Raw genomic sequence first — 19570 nt, 5'->3', positions numbered from 1 at the left:
GCATGTTCCCAACACAGGCTGACATCATGCTTATTGCTCCTGCGTGGCTATGTTTTTCCTAACCCAGGCTACAGACTCTTACGTACCTCTACTAAGAAATCAAAGACACGCGAATACAGTCCTTTAGTCAGGGCATCTCGGGTATAGGTCGCCTGCTCTACATTGAGGGTGACGTTGATAGACTCTGAGCGTCCTCCCCATTTGCTGTCCATTTTTCGGCTTGTCAGCTTTTCATTCAGCCGATCCTTGTCGATCCCCAGCAGATAGGCGGGAAAGGCTAGAACTGTGCAAAGAATGGTCAAATAACAAGTTGTTAAGTGCACAGTGACTAACAGTGTGGTTGGCAAATGGATTACTGATCATTTTTCAAGGAGTGGAAAAGTAAGAATACCAACCACACACATGTATATTTTATAACCCCCCAATCAAATTATAAGCTTATCCCAAGTACTTTGTTGTTTGGTTTTTGGTGCTTTTAAGTTTGTTTGCCTCGATTTTTTAACAGATACAATGGGTCCATATCCTCTCATTTGCACAAATCAGGGAATTTGAGTGTATCCAATTTGAAGAACTGGGCGATTTTTTACCAGAGGAAGGACTTTAGGCAGCTTTCCAAAAATTAAGTTCAGACGCCATCTCCTGCCAGATTGTTGAAGGCCTTCAAAGGGGCAAGTAGTCTTCGTTACTATGAGTGGAGCTGCTCTTCGGCTGCACCATTGCACCAGCAGAGACAGCTACTTTACTGGGTAGCAGAAGCAAAAATACAGGGAGCAACTCTGAGGGGAACTCATGATATAGGTTATCAATGGACTTACAAAGAAGGTCATGATGCTGTAATGCCAAATTAATTCTGAGGTCAACCATCATCTGTTTCAAGACCTCCCTCTTGATTTATATTCTCGTGCATTTGGCAAATTTTTCATGCTCCACATCCACTCCCTGATCTTCTAGGAGTTAGTTTCAGGTGATGGGTGCCTATGGTGTTAATTTAGAGGAAAACATACATAAAGAAATATCTTGGGACGTATCTTCAACCATTGTCTTGAGTACTTCAGCTACATGAGGTGCAGGAGCTGCCCAATCTGCAGGAACTGGATGAGGATGGACAGGTACCAAAGCAGCAGGCAGAGGGTAGCAGGCCCCAGAGCCACAGGAGCACCAAACACTGTGGAAGAAGGACCTTGGTAGAAGTGGAGGCAGCATTCTTACTCAAGTATGACTAGCCTTGGCAGCACCAATATGAGAGCTATGGGGAGAAGCAGACCTCCTGTGCTGTTTCGTTCACAGTGGCTCGCTCTTCTGTCCAGCCTTGAAGCAGATGAGAAGTGGCTCCAATTAACATCAGAGGTATGGTGTCCATTCAAGGGCTTCTTAGAAAGGCTTTAATTCACTCACATCAATAGATTTACATGCTGGTGGATTTTACATTACACCACTGTGACTACAGTTCTTGTGGGATTAGCTAATAGAAAGTGATCATTTAACTGTAGGCCTGGCTAACATTTCACAGAAAATGGATATAAAATTATGGAGAAGAGTATATGCACAGAATCTTAGCCTTAGACCTGAATCAACCACTAGATTTACTCAGGTATGCACAGCTCCTAGATATTTGACTAAATAAATGCATAGCAATTACCAGTGAATGTGGGAGACTGGTAGGTTGTGCTAGATAAAGATGTTCACATCAATCCTTCAGGATTTGGTGCATCTACCCCATGGCAACAGTGCCATAAATGGTCTTATTTTTAGAAATGGGAGATTCTATATGAGTGCTATAAAGGCCTTGACCTCTATGACAAATATGAGGGTCTAAAACCTCAACTAATGCATGTCGCACTGTTCGGTTTTTATCTTGAGTACATGATTGGGTTTTGATTGGAACACGAAAGCCAATTAAGAGTTGCTACAGTTTCAGTTGCTACCCACCTACTTGCAATTTGGTAGCCCTAGAAACTTCCCTTTCCATCCCTGTTTGCAGATGTCCTAAAGGAAAGTAAAGGAGTACAGTACTCCATCACCCTGAGGCGGTACCTGCCCACTGAATTTAGAGATGTCCGCCGCATCTCTTGCACATCTCTTGCATTGGCAGAAATTGGCCTTATGGTGGTTCCTGTCAATCCACTGAAAGTTTGATTGACTGCTATATCAACGTGATGCAGATGTACTGCAAACTTTCAATTTTGTGTTTTTATTTTTTATACACAAAATCCCAAAACAGGATTTTCTTTTTGCCAATAAAAAAAACAATGACCTCTTGCCATGGGAGTTTTCTCCCATGGCTTGGGGGGTCCTTTTGGAGTTTTTATGACCCCTTACCACCAAATTTTAACTGGCGGTGATGGACAGTGAAAACTTGAAATTTGTTGGCTCACTCTATGGCCCTTACACTGTCGGAGGTGCATGTCTGCGATGGAGACAGAGTAGTCGCCACCGTCAACATACTGAAGGTTCACCAAACTCTAAATGAAGCGGGCGCACCATCAGTTTGGCATAGAGTGTACTTCTTCACCTTAGGGACAGAGTACCCTGTCTGCCAAACTCTAAATCATGGTCTGAGTCCCTTAACAGCAACTAGGAGGCTGAAGATTATTTAAGGAAATAAAAAGGGGTCAAATCTGTGATGTTGTAGGATGTTAACGAGTCAACCAATTAATCAATCATTCTGGATTTGTATAGCGCAGCTAATCACCCACAAGAGTGTCCAGGCACTATGTAGAAGGGCTCAGTCGAACAGCCAGGTCTTAAGTCTCTTTCTGAATCCATCCAGCGAGGGTGATGTCCAGAGATGGAGGGGAAGGCAATTCCAGGACTTGGCGGCAAGGTAGGAGAAGAAATGGCCTCCACTGTGGCTATGGCGGATGCGCTGGGTCTGTGCGAGATCGAGGGTGGCAGAGCAAAGGTCTCCGGCTGGTTGGTGGAAGTTCAAGCGGTGGTTGATGTATGCTGGTCCTAGGTCATGGAGGGCTTTGTAGGCATATGTCAATATCTTGAATTGGTATCTTTCCTGGTTGGGGAGTCAGTGACGGTTCCTAAAGTGTGAGGTTCTGTATCGTCTGTAGTCTCTTCATTAGTTCAGTGGTAGTTCATGAGTACATTGTATTGCCATAGTCCAGCCTGCTGGCGACTAGGGCTTGAGTGAGGTTTTTTCTCGTGCCAATGGAGAGTCATTTAAAGATTCTTCAGAGCATGCGGAGGATGTGGAAGCAGGCGAAGGAGACAGCGTTAATCTGTTGCTCCATGGTGAGCCTGCTGTCCAGGATGTTGCAGAGGCTGCGGGTGTGGTCTGTCCGTGTGGAAGTGAGTCGGAGCACAGAGCAAATTACGATGCTTCTGCTACACCAAACATGTTGAAGACTTAACTTTTTCGTGCTGGAATGGGGGTTTATAAGAGGCTGATAAAAATCCAATATCTCTGCCTCTAATGAAAGCACTTACATTGAGATGTCTGAAGAATGTTAAATGGGAAAAGAGAATATGATATATATTCAATATATGGTCAATTGCTAAACTGATAGTGATGGCTCATCCTCAAATGTGGTTTTAAAACTGCTAAAACATGATGTAGAATGTTTGAGTAAAACTAGTAGTAGTCCTGAGTTTCTGTATTAGACAGAGGACATATGTTTTTAGTTTTGCACAGTTAGCATTTCATACGGTAAATACATTCACAACATATAAGAAACACATATTGGCAGGCATTTAGAGGATCCTTTTTAGAAGTGATTTGAAGCTCACTTACGATCCAAGTTCTCAACTCTGGCATAGTTGTCCTTCTCAAGGAAGCTGATGTTGCCAATGTGGAGGATTCCGGCTGTGATTTGCACGACCTGCTGCTGGTCCTCACCAGTAATCCCAATGACTTGCATGGCGTCCTATGAGGGGGAAGAACCATTACATTCGAAATGAAGAAGCAGGGGGACACTGCATCTTTTTCTAATAATTCTCTGTTAAAAGTTGCTTTTCACTTGGTTATTATAAAATACAGCTTCTATAATTAAAATGTTATGGGCTGCATTACAAATGTGGCGGACTAGGGTGGGGAGTTAACCTCACCCACTAAAAATAGCATTACTCCACACACAGTGAGGTATTTGCGAGATGAGTTAAATACCTCCTATTCTGAATTATAAACATGAAAAAGAGGCATAACATGCAGATTCGGTTTTTGCCACGCTAAGGGGCTCATTATGATGTGACATTCGCCGCCACAACATCATAACAAGTGAAACCCCCGCCATATTACAATGGCGGGGTTTCGCGCCGGACGAAAAGTGCGCACGCCGCTTTTTCGCCAGTCGGCAATCATTCCGATTGCCAGCCGGGCGGAATTGGCCCCTAATATGGTGGCAGTGCCTATCAGGCCCCACCATCCATAATAGGATGGTGTGTTGTGAAGGCCATTCCATGGCGGCTTAGCCGCCATGGAAATGCTGGCGGGGATGTTCTTTAGGGGCCCTATGCGGGTCCCAGGGGTGGAGGGTGCACTTGGGGAGTACCCATGGTACCCCTCTATTTGCATGCACAAGGTGGCAGGGACCACACGGTGCCTGCCACATTGTGCATGCAAATGCACAACATGCCATATTGGCGTTGCAGCGTGTGCTGCTGTACGCAGCACCCGCCGCACTGTCAAATATGCAAGATGCGACCGCCAGGGTGCCAGTCGCATCCTAATCAGGGCAGCGGGACGGCCCCATGTCTGGCGGCCAGACCCGTTTCCACCTGGATGGCGGGCGGACTAAAGTCTGCCCACCATCCTAAGCAGTCTCTAAATTCCTCAAGTTTTTCCGCTTTTTTTCTGGGTATTTCCCCTGATAAATTTCGTCAGATGTGACTTGCCTGAATCTTCCAGGGCAAGCTTAGTGGGTGTGATCATTGTCATTCCAATCCCTGTGGAAAGTCCTGTTTGCAGAGGGATCAGAATGTTGCCCTGAAGGTCTAATGAGGGTCTTTGTCTCTATAGCGGGGAGTCCTTCCGTATGATGCTCTCCAAGAAACCCAGATTTGAGCACTCTATCTACAGAAGCGGAAAAAAAAACAGACTTTAGAATTTAAAAATACTCTTGGGCCTAAGTGCAAGGGTCCCAAATTCTACTCCCAAGGAAGGAGAGACATGATCATTAAAGTATGAATCATTAACAAGATGTAAACACACCAATTCTCTACTCTCCAAGGTTCCACTGAGGATCATGCCACTGTTTTAGCCTTCAGGGTTAACTGGAATTCCAACCCCGCAAGTTCCATTCCACGTGAACACATGACAACCACTGAGTCTTTATACTTCTCTTTGTGTGCCTTCATTTCATGGCCTTTCTAAAACACAGAGCAGAATCTGTGCGTCCATGGGTCTGAAAGGTGAGTGACATGAGTGCACACTGAAGTGATGAGGCACGGGAAACCATTTTCCAATCAAACTGAGATGAATCAATACACTTGAAAATGATTATTCAGTTGGCGTGTTAGTCATTCCAATTTCCAATTTCCAATTTAAAACATTTATAGAGCGCAACGTTCACCGTACGGTTTCTTGGCGCTAGTGGAGGGTCCGGCAACTGAGGCAAAGTAAACCTGTCGTAGGACAAGAAGGGGCCAGTTACACGGAGAAGGCCTGTTTGAAAAGGAACGTTTTTAGGTCTTTGCGGAAAGAAACATAATGAGTGGCAAAACGGAGGTGGTCGGGGAGGGAGTTCCAGAATGTAGGAGCCAAGGTAGAGAAATTGGCTCCACCCCACTTTTTACGTTTGAAACGTGGGATTTGCCGGAGAGACTTGGAAGAGGAACGAAGCTCTCTGGTGGGGACGTATTCATTTATCAGCGAGGAAATGAAGGCGGGGGCAGTGCCTTGGCGGGCCTAAAAAACCATGCAGCCGGTTTTAAAGAGGGAACGTTCCTTAACAGGAAGCCAGTGAAGCTCCCTGAGGAGGGGTGTGGAGTGGTGGTAACGTGGGAGACCATAGACTAACCGGGCCGCCTGGTTCTGGACCATCTGGAGCCTCCGCAGGCTGTATGCCGGGATGCCGGGTCATTCTATGTCATTATAGTTATACAAACTGAAGTCTGAACACTGCTGTATGATTTAATGCCATCACCCAGACACAACACCATCCTCGGTGTGAAAGATGTCAAATATAGGGACATTGGCCTTTATTCAAGGCAAAATTACAGTATTTCAAAATTAGATACATTTGTGTTCGAGTAATCTAGGTAGGATTTATTGATTTGACATAGTCAGTGGTAATCCTAACATGGGGCATGCATTTGGCGAGCTGCCACATATGTTGGACACACCCGTGCTCTAAGGAGGGGTGTGCATTAGGCATCAGACCCCAACTGTTACACTTTAGGTCCACGTTCCTCTGACTTCCCCTAGAACCATCTGACCCGTATGTACGAGTTCTGTTTTGGTACAAGGAGAAAAGTCCTTATGGGTATGCATCACGGGTAACAACAGGCGTGCTATATCAGATGATGGTGATTTACAAGTAATGGCTTGCCGTCTAACGAATTCTCTCTATATGTTTGCCGTTTGGATGAGGTCCAGTATATCACCTGGTCTTGATTACTCACACTTTACCTAGAGGTATCGGCAACGTTTAGATAAGGAATTTTGTCTTGATTTCTGTATATGACCACCGAGAAAGGCATTTACAGTGATTTTGTCAACTACTTCCCTCTTAAGTGCAAAACATAATTTAAAAAAGATTGATTCTGAGCGATTTTATGGACAGTGCACATAAAGATACTATCACATTTTGACAAGACATCTTGCTTGTATCCATTCCAGGATTTCCTCCTTTGTCTGTAACTCCCCACTAAAACCCCCAACTGCAGTACGATCCTTGGCCCTTCCACTCTTCCCAGTCTGCTTTCTACTTACACCATACCACCTATGAGTCCCACCTCTGCCTAGCACAGTAAACTTATTTCCTCCGTTATGCATCAAATTCCTTCCAGTTGCAGCTCATTGTAGCTCTGCTTTAGTTCCCCAAGTCTGGGTTATAGTCACCTTTTAGCGGCCTAAGACTGTGTTATATACAATTTTAGTGCCCTAAGACTGAGCCATATTCAATTTTTAATGCTTCAATCATGGATTATTTTCTCGCTAGAAGTGCGTAAGATGCGGCGTTATGGTAACTATGTGATCAGACTTGAGTGAGAACACCATTAGACAGAGGCTACTGAGTTAGTGCAGATGATATCTACTCAGCCAATGGTCAGACATTATCACCTGTTTTGCAACACAAATTCACCCGGAGCGATATTCCTGTTAGTTAGTAGGACTATCCAGGACTGAATATATGCTTTGCTGAAATATTACCCTATTTTGGAGTAAACCACGGAATTTCAGCCAGTATGGTAGATTTTCCACCAACCTATCAGGCATTTTACTAACAATTTCTAATTTTCATGATTCGGGCCAAAAGACTGAAATTTCTTGCTGAAAGTCGTGATTTATTTAAAGAAAAAGTGAGGAAAAAGCACATTTTAGTTCAGCTGGCATACTCCAGTAACGCAAAGTTTCCCTTTAAAATAAAGCATGATTGGCCCAAGTCTTGGTCAAATCAGCAAAGTGGAAACAAGTGATGAATCTGTCTTAAAAATACTCTAATTGGAATTTGAACCTTGATGATTAGTCTGGTCATTTTATCCCTTGGACAATGTATCCTAATTTTAATTTCAGACAACTTTACCTAGTTTCGCTACGTTTATGCTAATGTTTTGTGTGACATCTTGTATTTTGACATCACACTGAGTGAGAGAAAGAAGATTGTATGAAACATAGTAATCCTGGTTGATTATGATGTTAAAACATACCACAAAATGAGGAAAGGATATCTCAGGAGAGATGAAGTGAGTCGACCACATAGTCCCCACGTCTGTTTCTAGAGATCCTAATATCACCAATGGCCAACATTTCATTTTTGCGGTAGGCTGGACATTCCTGCCTTTCTGTGTAGAATGTGGATCATCCCTTTTTGTTCACAGCTCTCGTCCCAATGTGACTGTGTTGAGTCTTTGGTAGCGCCTTTAGAATCACCCTATTATGCTTGTTTGCTGATCATTACCATTGTTTCATGGAAGTCTCGTTGGTCATCGGTGCCATCCACCTTGTACGTTTCTGATTGGTTCAGGTAATAGTAGTAGTCGGCAGGCATGAGGCCAAGGCTCGAACGTTGTTCTTGACTAGCACCATCTAATAGCTGAGGGAAGGAGATGAGCAGCAGAGATGTAGTTAGAGGGTAACAAGTAGAGAAAAAAAAGAGAATGGGTTGAGAGGGAAATGATAAATCAGAAGCGAGGATTAACAAGTCAAACTGTGATACAGATGAAGAAACACATAAGATATGAAGTGGTAAAAGAAGAGAACATAGCCAGGAAGAACGTAGCAATAAAGAGATTGTTACAAACTAGTAGTTGTACTTTTTTTATTTGTTCAATACAACTGATAAAAGAGTATGATTTTGTATTCATAATGGCATGAAAATTATGTGTGACTGGTGTTTTTAAATCTCATCTTCTCCTCAGAATAATTTAAGACCTGGGTCAGGGAGATGGATGACCAATGTAGGTCCAAGAAAGTCAGATCAAATGCAAGTTTTCAGGCTAATCACTGACTAAATGAATTCAATTTAGATTCACTTTATGTAGCATATCTTAAGTGGATATCTTGAAAATATGACATGGGCCAACAATGGGTGGCCCTGGTCAGTGATATAGGAACACATCACACATGACCTGAAACATTTCAAATGGCTCCTGTTTGAAGCTCGAAGTCAATTTAAGATAGTCTGCATGGCCCCCAAGGCTCTTCATTACAACACTTCCGTCTACCTGGCTAAAAAACGTGAACTATCAGGTCAGATACTCTAACTGCCAGAAGTTCAACAAAAAGAAAACGTATAATTGCCCTATTCCCGGTCTTGCCCCCACAATATGGAACACATTTCCACCTGAGACTAGATCGAATCCTTCAAATACCTCCTTCAAAAAAGAATTTTAAAAACTGTTGCTGAAGAGATACCTTCAGCATTAGTTACTGATTAGTTCCATGAGAAAAGATTTCACTAAGTCAAACTATCCTTCCTATATTCATTTCTATATCCTGTGTATTTGAAGTCATTTGTTCCCTTTGTATATATTTTGTTTCTTACCCGTTTCTTTTTTGCTTTTACAGCTGCTATTTAGCTGCTATTTGTATAACATATTGCTAACTTACGTATGTGTTTAGTGCCTGTTTTTTCTGTGTTTTAACTTGTTTTGCTATTTGGACAGCGCGCTTATACCCGGACGGGTCATCGTAGCGCTACATACAACTCCTTAAAGAAAATAAATACATTAAATCGACAGTTACCTATGATATCCCCTGCACTGGGGCACCACATTGGCCTACAAACAGTACATGTGATCTATATTCAGTGAAAACCTGAGAAGCTGAATGATCTTGCTTTACCCAGCGACAATACCTTGACTGTCTGCAAGTAATTGAAGGCTGACAAATGCGGTTAATGCAAGCCTGCGGCTTCAGTCTGCCTTTATTCCTTTAAAAGAGCCTTGCCAAGTTGTATGTATTTTCTCTAATGTGTTTACATTTTTTGCTTACCTGATAGTATATATGGAAGTTCCTTTCGCCCTCATTTTGGTTCACCACCCTGGATTTCTCGAGTAGGAAATTGGAGATTTTTCCCCCATCTGGCTCTCCACCACGGCTGAATTGTATTTCGAAGTATTTTCCCTATGGAGAAAAACAACAAACATTATAATAGTGCATTTAATTTATCAGCTTTAAAGCCAGCCTATACTGTACATATGAAAGAGATTTTCAGATGACTTTCCTTTATCCAGATTTTGATTTGACTAGACTTCGAGACTGAGTACCAGTTTGGTGGTCCTCCTGTTGGTCCGCCACTGCTGCGCCAACAGGAGGACCGCCAACCCCGTATTGAGTCCCCCTGCCGAATTACAACTGTAATTCATGGCGGGTGGGCAGTGCTGTGGGGGTGTCACAGCAGAGGCTGTCTAAGGCTAGGGGAGCCTTAAGACGGACCGCTGCAGCACGTTCCTTCATGCTATGAAATGCACAATGTCGAGAATTCCATACAGTGCAGGAACTGGGGTGCAATTTCAGGTGGCCACAACATGCACCAGCAGGCCCAGAGGCAGCAGGTGAGCCTTTTAGGGCCCCCTTAGTTTCTTCACTGCCACCCTTTTTATGGCAGGCACACTTGGGGTGCATGCCACAGAAAGGGTGGTGGTTTGGCAACTAGTAATATGCTAGGCGGTGCAGCAGCGGCCCACCAGCATATTACTGCCTCACACTGCCACGTCGCAGGATCCTGTGGCAGTCCGACCGCCAAACTCCTAATGTGGACCGCCATTCTCGTAATCCGGCCCAAAGTTACCACTCAGAGAAAATAGAAAACAGCCATTGGCATAAATGTAGTGGTTGGGCATATAACAAAAACCTGCATGAGAACTACAGAAAAGCACATCATGCAAGCTGTAGATGTTTCTGCGCTTAATGCAAAGAAATGGTGATCGCATTTATGAATGTAAATGTTGTAGGTATTTCTTCCTTTATGCATTTGTAGCGGGTAGTTCTGTAAAAAGAATGAGGGTGCAAATAGATTAGTTACAATATAGTCATGGGGAGAGGCTATTTCAAGTAAGAGACACTGCCAGGGGGAACTCTAGAGTAAAACATTGAACTAGTACTTTTTAAAATTTCTTTATAGCAATGTGAGTTTACAGTGTGGACACAAACATAAGTGTGCTTTTGCAAAGTGAACATTCTTATTTGAAATTTACAACATAGCAATTTTGTACTTCTAATGCTGCTGAGGGCTACTTTGTGCAAGTAGGAACTGCCTGATTTGAAAAAGTACCCTCGGGGGAAGGAGCTACGCCAGCAAACAAGATGGCCGCGTAAGCTCCCGGCTCCGCCGACCTCCGACTCCTGCCAGAAGATCCTGTTATTTATCCTGTTTTTGCGCCCTGCCTCCGTGTGTATGAACCAGACTGGTGCTTAACGGTGCTATCCCGAGATTTCTACCAGTTTGGTAGACAAAGATACGTCGTGTGGCAGTTTGCGGCCTAGACCAGCCTGAAAGCCGGGGTCTCGAGTACTGGCCCTGCCGGGTTTCAGTTGAACAACATCGGCTGTAGTTGTCTGACAGGGACCGGTCTACCGAGGTGGATTTTTTTTTTCTTGGACTGAAGTTGACAATGGTTGGCTGAATTGGTGAATATTAAAGAAGGGGTGACGACACACAATTGGAGCGGCGGACGGGGGTCCCTGGACCGGTGGTCCGGTTAGGGCCCCGCCGGTGTTCGCTGGGTTGGGATCTCCGCCAGAGGTGGCTGAGATCGGATTGGTATTGTCCCCAACGATAAGTCCCACTCTGAAATCGTCCGTTCCGCATCCACCTATTCCCCCCCGGGGAGACCGGGCTCTCTGGGAATGCGAATATGACTGAAACTGAGCGAGATGTTGTGGAGCGGACTGAGAGTGATCCGTCACTACGAACGGTGTTGGCAGCCATAGGGTCACTTCATGTTTGCATTGAAGCCCGCATCCATAAAATGATAGTGTTTTTGTCTGGAACTGGGCGGATGGGATCGGACCCTGGTCCCACTACAAGAAACGAAACGACTCGAGATGCCCAAGATGGCCACCTCGATGGAGGAAGCAGACCCCGTACTATGGGAGACGTTGGAGCCTTTGACCAGTGTATTGGGTGCTGAGAGCAAGCTCGATGCCGCAATTGGATTGTCAGGCCTACGATCGTTGCTGACTATGGGTGGACTACCTGATGGACTACGTGATGCTCCCTTTCCAGAGACTTTTGATGGGAACTGTTGTTGGTTTGAAACTGCGTCACTCCCCTCTACATCGGCACCGCTAAGATGGCGGATGAAACAACTTTGGGAATCCATGACGGTGTGGGGAGTCTTTGGACTTAGCGGAGTTCTCAACACCTTCATCTCTCTGCTTCGTCTCGGATTGAACTTTGCTACAGCTTTTTTGTGCATTGACTATCCTGCGGAAGCAACAGTTTGTCCGGAAGGGGCTCACATGTTTGATGGGAAGGGTCAAGGATGAGACTGTGTGATTGAGTTTGCCATCGGGTATTACTGGTCACGGGGTTTGCAACCATGATGCGTTCGGGGGGTTGGGCGGTGTTTGGAGTTTCCTCTGTTGCGCTACGTATTTGCAGCTTAATAGATTTCGAGACCTTAGTCTGGGGATTTTTGGCTTTGCGGGGGGAGCGGAGACCAGGGGCATGTATGAAGATGCCCTCCTCCATTTTCTACTTTTAGTATTTAGTTAGTTGGGGCAACAGGCACATTGCTAGTTGGGGTTAGGTGATAGCCATATGCAGGGGTGCAGGGTGGGGGGATGGGTTTATTGTTTTGTCTTCTTTTTTGTTTTTATGGTTTCTTTTCTTCACACTCTCTTTCCCTTTCCTTTTACAAGTATAGTTGGTGGAACATCCTGACTTTGTTGGTATTCCAGTATCTGGTGCTCATGCTTCTCCTATTATCCTGAGTTTATGGGTGGGCAGACTCTGAGAACTTGCGCCTAATGTACATTGTATATTGTACTGTGGCACATCCTGTTTCTCATACATTGGCGTAGGCGTCTCAGACATTTCTTCACTGCTTAGTATCCATCCTGTATCAACATCTGTTCGCCTTCTTATTATGTCCGAATGTATGGCACCTGATATGTCTATTACTTTCTTTGTTTTGAAACTAATATAAAGATTTACAACAAAAAAAAGTACCCTCATTGAAGGGCAAATCAAGGATCACAGGCAAATTTAATGTTAAAGGGCTCAATTCATATATCCTATTTTCAGTCAGTAAATCTTAGTCTTTGAAATTGAGTAAACTCACACCTATGCTAGTGTTAAGCTGAAACTCACACCTATGCTAGTGTTAAGACAAAACTCACAAATATTGATTGACGTAAAAAATGTTTCTTTCATTGGTTCTAAACCTTCTTTAGAGAGACCCGTCAGATTCATGTTTATGAACAGACTTTACTTTTCTATTTGGGATGTGGGAATTAGTGTAATATGCTTTCGCGTAATTATGTGAAATGTTGGCAGTTGACTAGAAATTAAGGGCCTGATTATGAGTGTGGTGGTGCGGTGCTGGGTCCGCACCGCCAAACCCGTGGTCGGGTCGTCTGCCAGATTCTGAGTATTTCTTGTGTCTGGCGGGCTTTTATTAGACGTTCTCATGGTGATGCCCTGAAAACGGGCACCACAATGGTAACGCACTTGGGGTGCATGCACACAGTTGTGCCCCCCTGCATGCATCCCATGGCCAGAGGCACAAGTTGGGCCCTGTAGGGCCCCATTTGTTTCTTCTCTCCGACGGGTTTCATGGAGAAGAAACTGCAAGGAAAACCTTGGCGGAGTGGAAATTCGTAATATGCTTGGTGGGCCTGCCCAAAATTTTGTGGATTCCTCACCGCCGCAACACCGCCAGGGAACAGCGGTTCCCTGGACATCTGCGGCGGGGAAATGTTGGTCCAACCGCCCATATTGTAACAGGGTGATCGGAAAACCGCCACCGCCATGCCCCCCCGAGTCTGGCGGTCCGTGGACCGCCAAACTCATAATTAGGCCCTAAGTGTAATTATGCAAAATGCAAATCCACCATTTAGCAATATATTTAGTGTGAAATGTGTTGTTACATTTGACATGAGGAAATATGTTGTGGTTAAAAATAGTGCGAAAAACACGCAAGATGCGAGCAACAGCCATTTGCATCACGCCCATTTATATTATTCCTGTTAGCTTGTGTAAAATTGCGTAATTTCAGGAATTTCATATAACAATGCCAAAATCCAGAAAATCCTTGAATAAGGCTTGATTCATTTAAACTTCGCCTGGGTCTACTTTGTACCACCTACATGTTTTCTAGATTTATGGTAATATTTTGAAATGCCATTATGCGTAATATGCAGTTTAAAATTTCACTTACAAAGCGACTGGAGTTATTATTCCTCACGGTCTTTGCATTCCCAAAGGCTTCCAGAAGAGGATTAGACTGCAGGATAATGTCTTTCACGTGCTGCAATCAAAGCAAAGGTTCATCTCAGAGACTGTCCTCAGGAAGATCTACTGAGAGGCTTTCCATCAAATAAACCAAAGACTAATTTCACACTTTTGATGTGCAGATCAAGACTGTTCACACACCTTTTTAAGCCAATCGAATGACCCGCCTCACCACCATGCAAACTTGGATGTCCAAGGCATTTCTCACACAGGACACAAAAAACTGAGTTCATTCACACATCCACTGGCAGATGCATCAAAGTAATGTTTTGCGAGTCCTTAATAGCGAATTTTAAGGAATCGCTATTAAAGACTCGCAAAACGGGATGCATGTAGGAATCGCAATGTTATTAGCGATTCCTTAAGATTCCTTATTAGCGATTCGGTAATAGCTAATCGCTAATAAGGAATGGCTTTCCCATTCATTCCTATGGGCCTAAAGGCTCATAGGAATGAGATGAGATGAGATGAGAAATGAGATTCCTTAAATGCAATGCATGAAACCCAAAAAAATAGCGATTTCGCTAATAGGGGGAGCAAATTATGGGAAATGGCTTTCCCATTCATTCCTATGGGCCTAAAGGCCCATAGGAATGAATGGGAAAGCCATTCCTTATTAGCGATTAGCTATTACCGAATCGCTAATGTTCCGCTATTTCAAGGGTGCCAGGGTGTCCAAAGGACACCCTGTTGCACCCCTGAAATGGACCTGTGCACAAATGTTACACACACACATGCCCTAAGGGCATGTGTGCGCGCAACATGTAACTTTGAAAAATGCACAAAAGTGCATTTTTCAAAGTTTTAGCAAATTACCACGAAGTTCAACTTCATGGTAATTTGCTCCCCCTATTAGCGAAATCGCTATTTTTTTGGGTTTCATGCATTGCATTTAAGGAATCTCATTTTGGGATTCCTTAAATGCAAGAGCAATTTAAGGAATCTCTATTTAGAGATTCCTTAAATTGCGATTTCTGCATTTGGGATGATGCATCCCAAATGCAAAAATACCGGGAGCAAACGGGCAGATTCTGAGAATCTGCCCGTTTGCTCCCGGTATTTTCTTTGATGCATCTATGTCCCAATGTCAGCAGGTAACTTCAGGTACAGCAATAAATATTTGGGAATAAACTGGTTACCTTTGCAAAACGGCTTGTTGAGAGGGTAATTCATTGGACTACATCAACACCAATTTCATCTTCAAGACATACATCACACAAAAACCAAGAACATCTGTTACTAAGAGATCTAGCTTTGTAAATTAAAGCAATTCCTTTCAGACCAAAAATTCAGAAAGGCGATCCAGACAGATGAAATGCGCCATGGCTGGGAATCCTGTGGCACACCTTACCCCATTTAATAGTGTTTTCCATGTGGTTGTATGTTGTATCAAGGACTTCAGAAAGTGAGACAGGTTCACTCCAGGAGTAAAAGATCCCCAATATCTTTCTCTGGAGATGGAATCACCAGCAATACTTCTAGCAGCATCACAAAGCAGTCCACAACAACACTACCAGTGCTTGGCTTTAAAGCTGTTTACTTTGGGCGCCTAGACAAGACCTGCAGCAGCTTGCATTACCAGACGAGACAAAGAAGTGCAGGTAGGAGAAAACTAAATTCCAGCCCTGCTATGCTTTAAAGGCGTGGAACACAATGCCAGATTAATTCAGCCAAGCACCCTCCATTCTCTACTTCAGAAAAGGCCTGGAAAGATGATGACGTGGTTGTTCTCCACTACTGGGTCATGCACCCCTTCTAACCCCTGCCCACAAGCAGTGTTGCTGCTCTAGTGTGATGTTATATTGGTGTTTGGACAAAATATCAATTTATAATCACGGGAGACAGAAATATTAGAAATTAAATATTGTGATAGACAAACATTGTGATGGGGAAATAATTTTGACAATATTATCGTTTTTGTGAGATAAGTAATATTATTTTAAATAATGTTGATGGTTTTAATATCATTTTCAGTATTATAGTGGTAAAGACTATCGTTTTTAAAATTATTTTAATGTAGTTTACGGTTTATATAAATGTTATCAATTGTTTTTAAAATACAGCTTGTAATTTTAAGTGATTTAGATTTCTGTAATCAATTTCCAATAGTAATTTATAGTGTTGTAGCAGGTTGTTGAGTTTGTAGACAGATAGGATGGGAAGCTAATTAGGTAATAATTAAGAATTATTTAATACATTTTGTTTTAATTTATATAATACTGATTTATTTTTTATAAGTTATTTGCGCTCTGTTAGATTTGTGGGTATAGGGCAAGAAGTTAATTAAGCAATAATTATTTAACAATTAATTGTTAATTAATTATATAATTGAGTTTTAATTATGTAATTTATTAAATATTTATTTTACTAATATTTTAGTTGTGGGTTGCTAGGTTTGTAGGGGTGTGGGGTAGGAAGTTAATTAAGTAATAATTAATAATTTAGTATTAATTAATTATTTAGCTGATTTTTAATTTTGTAAAACATTGAATACTGATTTATTTTACTTATAGTTTAGTTGTGGGAGGCTAGCATTGTAGGGATATATAACTATTAATTATTCGTAAAGTAAGTATTTGAATTGTAAATATATAAATTGTGGAATACTTATTTTTTTCATAACTTTAGTTGCAGGATGCTAGTTAAGTAACCTCTCCGCAGTTCAACAGCTTCCCTACTGTTGTGCTATTTGGAGTGGGGATAGTAAATTTCACCCCTCTGAAATAGACCCCCAGATTCATCAAAGTCCTGTTTTGCGAGTCCTTAATATCGATTTTTAAGGAATCGCTATTAAAGACTCGCAAATCGGGATGCATGTAGAAATCGCAATATTTTTTGCGATTTCTACTGCTTCCTTATTTGCGATTCACTAATTGATTATCGCAAATAAGGAATGGCTGTCCCATTCATTCCTATGGGCCTAAAGGCCCATAGGAATGAATGGGGAGTCATTCCTTATTTGCGATTAGCAAATAGCGAATCGCAAATAAGGAAGCGATTTCAAGGGTGCCAGGGTGTCCAAAGGACACCCTGTAGCACCCCTGAAATGGTAATGTACACTGGTGTTGCGCACACACATGTCCAAAGGACATGTGTGTGTGTAACATACAACTTAGAAAAATGCACTAAAGTGCATTTTTCTAAGTTTTCGCTATTTACCATGTAGTTAGACTTCACGGTAAATAGCGAGCCCCAGATTGCGTATTCGCAATTTTAAAATTGTTCATGAATTTCATTTAAGGAATCTCAAATTGAGATTCCTTAAATGCAATTATTCGCAATTTAGCGATTTCTAGGATTGCGATTTTTGCATTTGGGATAATGAATCCCAAATGCAAAAATAGCGCACGCAAAGGGCCAGATTCTCAGAATCTGGCCCTTTGCGAGCCGATTTTGGCTTGATGAATCTAGCTGTAAGATACTTTCCCTACTGTTGCAGAGACTGGAGTGGAAATAGTAAAATTTACACCTCCTAAGTCCAACACTTTCTGTACTGTTGTGCTGACTGCAGTCAGAATAGTAAATTTCACCCCTATGAAATCCAACGCTTTCCCTACTTTTGCATAGACTAGAGTGGGAATAGTAAATGTTACCCCTCTAATATCCAACACTTTCTCTACTGTTGCACTGACTGGAGTCGAAAAAGTAAATTTCACCCCTCCGAAATCCAACACTTTCCCTACTGTTGCAGAGACTTTAGCAGGAAAAGAAAATTTTACTCCTCAAACGTCCAACAATTTCTCCCCTGTTGCACTGACTGGAGTCGGAATAGTAAATTTCACCCGTCCAAAATCCAACACTTTCCCTACTGTTGCAGAAACTTTACCGGGAATAGAAAATGTTACCCCTCCCAAGGCCATAAATGTCTCCACTGTTGTGCTGACCTCCGAAATCCAACGTTTTCCCTACTGTTCCAGAGACTCGAGTGAGAATAGTTAATTTTACTCCTTCAGAGCTCAACACTTTCTCTACTGTTGCGCTGACTGGAGTGAAGTGAGAATAGTAAATTTCATTCCTCTGAAATCCAAAGCTTTCCCTACTGTTGCACAGAGTGGAGTAGGAATAGTAAAGTGCGCCCCTCCTCCAAAGTCCAACACTTTTTCTACTGTTGTGCTGTTTGGAGTGGGAGTAATATATTTCACCCATTCGAAGTCTATCGCTTCCCTACTGTTCTACTGACTGGAGTACTGTTTGCAGTGGGAATAGTAAATTTTACCTCTCCCGAAATCCAATGTTTTCTCTACTGTTACGTTGTTTGGAGTGGGAATAGTACATTTAACTCCTTCAAAGTCGAACAGTTTCCCTACTGTTGTTTACAAGGGAGTAGGAATAGTAAATTTCACACCTCCGAAGCCCAACGCTTTCCCTACTGTTACTCTGAATGAAGTAGGAATAGTAAATCTAACCCCTACAAAGTCCAACAGTTTCCCTAATGTTGCATAAACTAGAATGAGAATGGTAAATGTAATATTCTTAGACTTGTTAATTTTCATAGTATTGGTTAAATAGGTTTTGTAGCATTAATTGTTGGGGTAAATGTTTTATATTTTATTCATTGTCTAAATTAATATCTTTTTTGTTATTTTCTATGGTTTTAATTTTATATAAATATATAGATATATAAATACATATATGTGTGTGTGTGTTTCTGTTTTCATAGTCATACATTAAAGTGTTTTAAAAATAAATGCCGTGCAAAATTAATATTTGTATTAAGTATGTTTCACTATATATTTTTTAAATAAACACACACATATATATATATGTATATATATATATATATACACGAGTTTGTGTGTTTATATAAATGTATATTTATATATAGTAATGAATAGTAGTGGAATGTATTGGTTGTACATTATATTTATTGTATATATTACAATATTTAACACATTACTTTAAATTCTATTTATATTTCGAAAATCTATATTTTTTGTAAATTTTTGGACAATATTGTGTCACAGATCCGTTATATTTCCTGTCACATGGCACCCTGACTATTTTTTGATTAATTTCTCTGCCTGATATTGTGCATTTATATAAGTACCTCATTAGCAATGTTTTTACATAGTTTCATGGTGACTGCAGCTGAAGCCATTTTCTGAATTTTTTATGCATTGTATATTTTGTTGTTTTCGTTGGTGTTGAGGAACTGTGTACCAGATTTTTAAATATCAACCAATTCCTTACACAATTATTACATTCTTGCTGATTTATGGAAAGATCAACTATTTGTGTGGTAAGGAGTGTGTGTCCTACTCCATTCTGGGGATGGGCAGTTAAAATGTATAGTACATGTTCCATTTTCCCTTTCCTTCTGTACTGCTTATGCCTAGTTTGTTTCCATTTTCTTAACAAAGACTGTGATATTATCACTTCCTTCGTAATTGCCAACTTCATTTAACCATGGCTGCTCCTTATGTCATTTGGCTTCTGCTCTTTGTAAGTCCAAGGTGGGGATCCGGAAGGCTTCTGGTCAGTTGAAAAGTTTAAGGAGT

At 42.0% G+C, this 19570-nt stretch overlaps 1 protein-coding gene across 1 annotated transcript in view; it reads right to left on the bottom strand.

Annotated features, from left to right (window-relative positions):
- MYO1F (myosin IF) overlaps window positions 1-19570 on the bottom strand; it is a 273313-nt gene that overhangs the window by 128317 nt on the left and 125426 nt on the right. The window contains exons 6-10 of the mRNA XM_086947211.1: window positions 13999-14088; window positions 9605-9736; window positions 8070-8204; window positions 3743-3875; window positions 87-283 (exon numbers count right to left, since the gene is read on the bottom strand). Of these exons, the coding sequence (XP_086803337.1) occupies window positions 87-283; window positions 3743-3875; window positions 8070-8204; window positions 9605-9736; window positions 13999-14088 (687 nt within the window). The remainder of the gene's footprint in view (window positions 1-86; window positions 284-3742; window positions 3876-8069; window positions 8205-9604; window positions 9737-13998; window positions 14089-19570) is intronic.

This window comes from Lissotriton vulgaris, chromosome 12 (genome assembly GCF_964263255.1).
Source record: "Lissotriton vulgaris chromosome 12, aLisVul1.2, whole genome shotgun sequence".
Classification (NCBI taxonomy): Eukaryota; Metazoa; Chordata; class Amphibia; order Caudata; family Salamandridae; genus Lissotriton; species Lissotriton vulgaris.
Note: the sequence above shows the minus strand (reverse complement) of the source record. Positions and strands in the feature narration are given on the sequence as shown.